The sequence below is a fragment of the Sparus aurata genome, chromosome 6 (genome assembly GCF_900880675.1).
Source record: "Sparus aurata chromosome 6, fSpaAur1.1, whole genome shotgun sequence".
Taxonomy (NCBI): domain Eukaryota; kingdom Metazoa; phylum Chordata; class Actinopteri; order Spariformes; family Sparidae; genus Sparus; species Sparus aurata.
Window position 1 is genome coordinate 7,639,278 of NC_044192.1, and position 8,260 is coordinate 7,647,537.

An 8,260-nucleotide genomic window follows, 5' to 3' on the forward strand; every position below is an offset into this window, starting at 1 on the left:
CTTCAGAGGCGTCATCTGTGAAGACGGTGAACGACGCCATCTTGTTGGCGACGCCGTAGCTCAGACCAGGACCGTAGGCTGTGACACTGGGACTACTGGCGTGGTTCACATAGAACTGAAGAGGAGACTCTGCAACACAAACACACAATATCAGTACAACAGAAACATTAAACTCCATATTTCATTCTCACTCTGACTTCAGTGTCCAAACATCCTGAGAGCAGGTCGGCGCCTCAGAGGCTGCAGTTCTCGCTCTGGACACCAGGTGTCCCCCTTTCACCTAATTTGGTTCACAAGTCAGTGTGTGTGTTGTGTGCTGACCTGGGATGTGTGTGCCGTTGTACTTGATGTGCATCTCGTGCAGGCCGGCCTCAGTAGGAGAGTACTGCACTGTGACCGTCCCGTCCAGGTTGTCTGTGATCAGCGGCTGAGCTGATTTACCTGAAGGCATCAGCACCTCACCTGAGAGAGAGTCAGAGAGACGGAGACAGATGCTCACAGTGTTCGTATACTTCCATTTGACTTTTCTGTTTTTTATTCATATATTATTAAAATTGATTAATGTTTTGTTTAGTGTATGCTTTGAATGCAAAGACAAACAAAGACTCTCTACTACTTATTTTAAAAAAAGGAAGAAAGGACATTTTTGATCTGTGACCTACATTTTGACTTGAGTTCTTACATTCTTCAGAGTTATATAGCTGGTTTCAGCTGAGGCTTTATTGTAAATGAGCACAGAAAGTTTAGATTCACAGAGCTGCTCCTCTTCCTGGAACGATTCAAAGCTTCATAACCCCTCCCCTCTCCTTTCTTCCTGCTCTTTTTTTTTTTATATATATATGTTTTTTTGGCCTTTTATGGCTTTATTGATAGAACAGCTGAAGATATGACAGGAAACAGGGAGAGAGAGAGGGGAAGTGACGCGCAGCCTTGGCACTTGGCGCGCTCTACCAACTGAGCTTAACGGCTTCTCTTCCTCTTCCCTCTTCCTGCTCTCTTGTTCACACATTTCTTTGTTGCCTCCCCTTCAGGTCTACAGTTGACGTTGGGTGTAACCAGCATGTGTTGCAGTTCAGGTGCCGACAGGCTGCATTCCCTGCAGACACACATGCTGCTTGGATCAGAGCTCAAACCAGTTTAGGCTCGAAGGAAACTCAGGAAACTCAAGACAGGTGTTGCCACTGAGCGGTAAAATGTCTCACAAAGGATTTCAGCTGGACCTGAAAACGTTCTGTTGTTCGCTCTGTCTGGATCTACTGAGGGATCCGGTGACGACCGCCTGCGGACACAGCTACTGCATGAGCTGTATTCAAAGCTTCTGGGATGAAGAGGATGAGAAGAAAACCTACATCTGCCCTCAGTGTGGGCAGACTTTCACAACCAGGCCTGTCCTGAAGAGAAGCACCATGTTAGCAGCTTTAGCGGAGGAGCTGAAGAAGATCGGACTCAAAGCTGCTCCCGCTGATCACGGCAATGCTGGACCTGAAGGTGTGGCCTGTGATTTCTGCACTGGGAGGAAACTGAGAGCCGTCAAGTCCTGTCTGGTCTGTCTGGTCTCTTACTGTGAGAAACACCTCCAGCCTCATTATGAATCTTCTGCTTTTGGGGAACACAAGCTGGTGGAGCCCTCCAAGAAGCTCCCGGAGAACATCTGCCCTCGTCACGATGAGGTGATGACGATGTTCTGCCGTTCTGATCGGCAGTGTATCTGTTACCTCTGCTCTAACGAAGAACATAAAGGCCACGACACAGTGACAGCTGCAGCAGAGAGGACTGAGAGGCAGAGAGAGCTGGAGGGGAGTCGACACAACATCCAGCAGAGAATCCAGGACAGAGAGAAAGATCTGAAGGTGCTTCAACAGGAGGTGGAGGCCATCAATCATTCTGCTGATGAAGCAGTGGAGCACAGCGAGAGGATCTTCGCCGAGCTGATCAGTCTCATGGAGAAAAGACGCTCTGAAGTGAAGCAGCAGGTCAGATTCCAGCAGGAAACTGAAGTGAGTCGAGTCAAAGAGCTTCAGGAGAAGCTGGAGCAGGAGATCACTGAGCTGAAGAGGAAAGACGCTGAGCTGAAGAAGCTCTCACACACAGAGGATCACACCCAGTTTCTACACAACTACCCCTCACTGTCAGCACTCAGTGAGTCTACACACTCATATCTAAATATCCGTCATCTGAGGTACTTTGAGGATGTGACGGCGGTTGTGTCAGAGGTCACAGACAAACTACAGGACGTCCTGAGAGAGATGAGGAGAAAAATCTCACTGACAGTGACTGAAGTGGATGTTCTGCTGCCGCAACCGGAGCCAAAGACCAGAGCCGGATTCTTAAAATATGCACGTGAACTAACCCTGGATCCAAACACTGCACACAGATATCTGTTATTATCTGAAGGGGACAGAAAAGCAACATACATGAGTCAACAACAGTCTTATCCTGATCACCCAGACAGATTCACTGAATGCGGGGATCAGGTTCTGAGCCGAGAGAGTCTGACTGGACGTTGTTACTGGGAGGTGGAGAGGAAAGGAGGAGGAATCGGCGTCGCAGTCGCATACAAGAATATCAGCCGAGCAGGAAGCTTAAAAGAATGTGGGTTTGGACACAATGACAAATCGTGGGCGATGTATTTTGACCAAAACAGTTGTCATTACTATTACAACGACATCACAACGTCCTTCTCAGGTCCTCTGTCCTCCAGAGTTGGAGTGTACCTGGATCACGCTGCAGGTATTCTGTCCTTCTACAACATCTCTGAAACCACGACTCTCCTCCACAGAGTCCAGACCACATTCACCCAGCCTCTCTATGCTGGACTCGATCTCTATTATGCCGGAGTCACTGCTGAGTTCTGTAAACTCACGTAGACAGAAGTGATTTAAACGCACGGTATGTCATTTTTGCCTCGAGCGGTCTCTCAATCCAAACGAAGCAGAAGATGAAAGAAGACAGCAGCGTGGGCTCATGGGAGATTTTGTCTTCATTGTTTAACAACCGCCACTGCTGATTATATCAAACATGTTCACAGATGGACAGTTTTATTCATTTTAAGGGGGTCTTCAGCACCCTATTAAGTATTTTATTCATATGTCACCTTTCAAACCTAAATTACAAAGTGCTTTATAAAACTGATAAGAGGTCACTGCAGAGATAGAAACTGGGAGAATGATAAGAATTAATCTGATCAACTTTGGATCTGAACAAGTTTTTCTGTGTCCCGACACACGAGACAAAATATGTTGTCTACAAAACTCAAAGTGATTTTCTTTATTGTAACTCAATATATTGATTTTCAAGAAGTTGAAAGGTGTTGTTCGTGTCTGCGTTTGTGTGGCTCCGTGTGTTGTTTCTTATTTTAATTACAATGTTCTGGTGGCATTTGTTATTTGCTTTGCTACATCCAAAACAATCAGCTCCTCACCGGTGATCTCTCCCTTCCTGAAGGCGAACGGTATCACCATGTCGAACGGTCTGAAGCCGCTTCCATTGACGCTGCTGCTGATTGGCTTGTAGTTGTCTGTCGTCACCTGGAGAAGACACACAGAGACGGGCAGACATTAACGCGCCTGTTCAACACTAAAAGCAACTTCCTGTCGGCCTCGGCGACCTGCAGAGGAAACATGCTGCTGCTGCTGCTGCTGCATCCCAGCTCCGCCCACACAGAGGCATCCTGGGAGATGTAGTGCGATGGAGCAGGAAGGAGGAGGAAGGAAAGGATGATGAGGTGATTCGGTGATGCAGCCGCAGCGATGAAGAGTGCACACCCGTAACCATAGCGACACCTTCTGAAACAGGTCTCACGGAACACCTGTTTTTTAAATTTTCATTTTTTCATTCGTGTTGTTGCGCTGTTAAATGTTTTTGCTGTGATCTCATTGGCCGAGACAAAAAGAGAAGCGATGACATGGAGGAGGCAAAGCGGTCGAGCGAGACAGAGAGAGAGAGAGAGAGGTCGAGTTTTTTAACCAGCGGCCATTCATCTGCAAGAGAGAGGAGCGGTGTGTGTATGTGTGTGTGTGTGTCTGTCTATCATGTTATTTTAAAGGGTAATTTCACCAAAACCTCAATCACAATGTGTCGCATTCAAATTAATGTGTGTATACAGGAGCATGTAAGCTTGTGTGTGTTATTTTAATAAGTGTGTGTGTTTGTTTGTTTGTACGTGTGTGTGTTTGTGTGTGTGTGTCCATTTGGGGGTACCCAGGGCTGGAAGCCAGCTCCGGGGGCTGCGGCCTGCTGCTGTGAAGACTTCTGCGCTTGCACCATGGGTACCTCATCAGTAGCCTGAAGACACGACAGTAAGGGTTAACGTCTGACCTCACACACACACACACACACACACACACACACACACACACACACACACACACACACACAAACACACACACACACACACACACTGACATTCACACCACGGCCTTGTGGGTAAATCCTGTTCTGTCACCTGGGAACATGAATGAGGTCAACAGTTTATAGGCAACAAACTCAATCGACGACTCACACCTGCAGTTACTGATTTCATGGATTCTGTTCAAATCACTCAGCACTACAGATGAGTGGAAAACATGCATTTCGGGGTGAACTGTCCCTTTAAAGTGCAATTTATCCATCTCGACTGTGTTGGTCTGAGTTGTAGAGATGTTGTAGAGATGTCTGCCTTACAGTCAAGCTGTAATAAAGTTAAATTCAGTCACATCTCCGTCTGTCTCCATGTCTTGTGTTCATCTTACATGAACCCATTTTGGATCCCTCAGAGTGTAATAAACCCCAGATTTAACGCCATTCTGCATCCCTCCCTCACCATGACTTTGAAGGGACTGCGTGGGATGTTTTCCCCTCCGAAGCGGACGTAGATGACGTAGTTCCCGGGTGCCAGGGCGGTGTAGAAGATGTCGAAGGTGCCGTCCTCGTTCTCCAGCACCTCGGCCTCCACCTCGCTGCCGTCGGGCTGAACCACCACGCAGCTCACCTTCCCCTTCCCAGCACCCTTAGCGTTCACGACCAGGCTCAGCTCCTCGCCAATGGCCACCGTGGGACCCACACCTGGACCTGAGAGGAGGAGGACATGTTTGTTTTTCCCCAACCTCATTCTTTAAATCTTTTATAAATGTTTTGCATGTGTTTATGAGTCGTAACATACCGGTGACGGTGCACTTGCTGGCGTCTCCAGATGCCGAGGCGCGGACTCTATAAGGTGAGGCAGGGATGTCGTCACCGCCGTACTTTATGACGATGGTGTACCGGCCTGTGCGGTCGGGAATATAAGACACCCGGTATGTACCGTCCCCGTTGTCATGGATAGTGGCCTTCTTAGGTTTGCCATCCGGGTCCTGAAGTGGTAGAGGGAAGATGACGAAGGGAAATAAAGTTTAGGTGTGATGTCTTCTTTCGTTGTTGTGCATCATTGTGTGTGTGTGTGTGTTACTTACAGTGATGAGCACGCTCAGTTGGCCCTGGCCGGCGTCCTTGGCGTCGATGTTGAACTCTACAGGGAAGCTGGCAGGGACGCCGCTGGTTAGCCCGGGGCCGCTGGCTCGCACTTTACTGGCATCGTGAGTCGGCAGAACTCGAAACTTGAAGGGACTGAAGAGACCACAGACGCACTTAAAACAGATGTTTTTGGCTTTTAAATGCACATTACAGACTTAATATTTTACTCATAAAATCTCCCCCACTGTAGTTGGAATTTGAAAATAATAAAAAAGGTCCAAGTAAAACAGAGAAAAAGCTCAGACTGCAAGAATCATTATACCACAATACAACAAAGAACTGTTGAGTCAATCATCGCTGTCTCAAAGGAGAAACAACAAAATATTCACTTTGCTTTCCCACAAATATTACAGATCTGGTTTTGTCTTTAAAAAGGAGATACTACTGATGAACAGGGTACATTTGTTCAACTGATAGACATGAAACTTCCATAGCTGATTACTCAAATTAAGAAAATTACTTTTTGTTTGAGAAGTTGGATAAAAACATTGGATAAATCAAGTTTCTAAATTCTTGTTTCAGCTGGTTGACACGTTCGTTGAGTCAAAGCTTTTTAAAAGGGAGACTTTTGGATCTCTTTTATCACTCCTTAAATTAGAAAATATTGTGAAAATGCTAAAGGGAAAAATATGTGACTGAATCAGGCTAAATCTACACGTGTATTTTGGACATTTTCTTTCCACTAGTCTGAAAGAAGACGTGTTATGGAAGCAAATCTCAAAAATTGACCAGTGCATGAAAAAACCCTCATGTTTGTACTTCTACGCTGCAGTGCCGCTGTGTACCTGCGGGGGACGTCCTCCTCTGCATACTTGATGGCCACAGAGTACGGTCCTTCCTTGGACGGAGTGTAGGACACTGAGTGAGTCCCGTCCCCGTTGTCCGTCACCTCCACGGGCTCTGCGACGCCTTTGGGACCGGTGACAGCCACGGCCAGCGGGGCCACACCCGCCTTCCTGCAGTCCACCGTGAAGGATTGTGGGATGTTGGCCCTGACCCCTGAGCCCACGCCAGGACCAGACACTTTGACCTTACTGGAGTCCACCACGTCCTGCACTGGGACCTTAAATGGACTTCCTGGAAAGAGCAAGAAGAGGAAATGTTGGAGTTAGTCACAAAAACAATAGATATAAACAGAGACACTTTAAATGACGGCCAATTAGAAGATTAACTAATGATGATCTCACCGGGGATGTGCTCTCCTCCGTACGTGATGTTGACGTCGTACAGGCCGGGGGTGAAGGGAACGTACTCCACGCTGCAGCTGCCATCTTTGTTGTCTTTGCAGGACATCTTTGACTCTGATGGACCCTCCACAGTGATGCCCAGACCACCAATACCTGCCCCTCTGATAAAGGAACAACAAACCCAAAATCAGCCCGAGACTTTTAGGCTCATCGAACACTTTCTGCCCTTTTGTCACCAACAGTACCTGGTGATGATGTTGAAGTTGTTGGGCTTCTCAGTCAGTGCTTGCTGGAGCCCGGGGCCAGTAGCCACGACCCTGCTGGGGTCGCATCCCTCCGCCACGGAAACCCTGAACGGACTCTTAGGAACCGGTGTGTTGTCATACAGAACCTGGACGTTGTGGACGCCTGAAATACACGACAAGCAGCTGATGGATGTAGATGACAGTGAAGGAGTTCGGTAAAGCTTTTTGTTAAGTGTGTGTGTGTGTTACCGTTCTCGAATGGAGTGTACTCCACATTGTAGGTCCCGTCGGCGTTGTCCTTGACGAGACAGTCTGTCAGAGCTCCAGACGGGTTCCTGACCTCCGCCTTCACGTGGTCTCCTCCTCGCCGGTTCAGAGGACTGGCATCCACCGTGAAGTCTGTGGTGGCTTCTCTGAAAACAGCTGGAGGAGAGAAGAACGTTTGTTTAAAGGGGACACTCTTCAGTTAGTTGGCTTTTTGCTGTGTGATGTCATCTAGGTTACGTCGACTTGGGTTTGGAAACCACAGATTCATAACAAAAATCATACACTGCGGCTGGAAAGACAGCCCTTGAATAAAAGTGTGCCCTCTTTGAAACTGGTGCTACGTGACCAGAGAAAACAGAGAAAAAGGGGCTGTGGTATTCCCGTCTGCTCAAAAGGTAACAACATGCACTGCTTGAGGGTTGGAGGTAATAAAACACATAAACAGTGTTGTCTTAATTTCCACACCAACAGAGCGACACACTGACTCAGATGGACCATACTGCACCTTTTCCCTCCACTCCGGGTCCAAACACTTTGATCTTGGAGGTGTCGACAGCAGGATCCACCATCACCTTAGCAGGGAAACCAGGGACGGCCTTGCCTCCGTACTTCAGCAGCAGAGTGTACATGCCAGAGGTGAGGGGGACGTAGGTCACCGTGTACGTCCCGTCTTTGTTGTCCACCACCTCTGTCTTGGCTTTGGCACCTGGAACAAACGGTACAGCTTCAGCATTTTTATCTAAGAACTGAAGATTGTTTGAATATCTAAAATGTGAGCCTTTATTTCATGAGAGTGGTTTGACTTTTTCGTATATTCAAATGATCTCTGAGATAATCAAGATCTGGCACGACTAAACAGCACATGTTTAACCACCTGTATACTCGTTTACGGTTGATAGTGTGTAAAGGTTTTTGAATTAAAGTGGTGTTAGAGTTACCAGAGCCTGGTCTAGAGCCAGTCGGACTGGTCGGGGGGGAGTCTAGTGCGGCCTCCAGGCTGAGTTCTCCCGGTCCGGCCCGGGAACAGTCCACATTCACCACATTGGTCTCTCCAACCTGCACACACAACAA

At 47.7% G+C, this 8,260-nt stretch overlaps 2 protein-coding genes across 3 annotated transcripts in view; one reads left to right on the forward strand and one right to left on the reverse strand.

The window, feature by feature from the left end:
* Positions 1-8,260, reverse strand: part of LOC115582855 (filamin-B-like) — a 39,043-nt gene that overhangs the window by 10,617 nt on the left and 20,166 nt on the right. Inside the window, exons 23-35 of one of the 2 annotated variants that reach the window (XM_030419075.1) lie at positions 8,128-8,245; positions 7,695-7,895; positions 7,172-7,345; positions 6,923-7,085; positions 6,678-6,838; positions 6,276-6,567; positions 5,430-5,583; positions 5,141-5,330; positions 4,802-5,049; positions 4,201-4,284; positions 3,422-3,527; positions 322-462; positions 1-129 (exon numbers count right to left, since the gene is read on the reverse strand). In XM_030419075.1, coding sequence (XP_030274935.1) covers positions 1-129; positions 322-462; positions 3,422-3,527; positions 4,201-4,284; positions 4,802-5,049; positions 5,141-5,330; positions 5,430-5,583; positions 6,276-6,567; positions 6,678-6,838; positions 6,923-7,085; positions 7,172-7,345; positions 7,695-7,895; positions 8,128-8,245 — 2,161 coding nt within the window. The remainder of the gene's footprint in view (positions 130-321; positions 463-3,421; positions 3,528-4,200; positions 4,285-4,801; positions 5,050-5,140; positions 5,331-5,429; positions 5,584-6,275; positions 6,568-6,677; positions 6,839-6,922; positions 7,086-7,171; positions 7,346-7,694; positions 7,896-8,127; positions 8,246-8,260) is intronic. The other variant, XM_030419076.1, reaches the window with a different exon arrangement.
* LOC115582864 (tripartite motif-containing protein 16-like) lies at positions 1,095-3,271 on the forward strand. The gene has a single exon (XM_030419090.1). It carries the CDS (start codon positions 1,194-1,196, stop codon positions 2,865-2,867), a length of 1,674 nt encoding a protein of 557 aa, XP_030274950.1. The 5' UTR covers positions 1,095-1,193; the 3' UTR covers positions 2,868-3,271.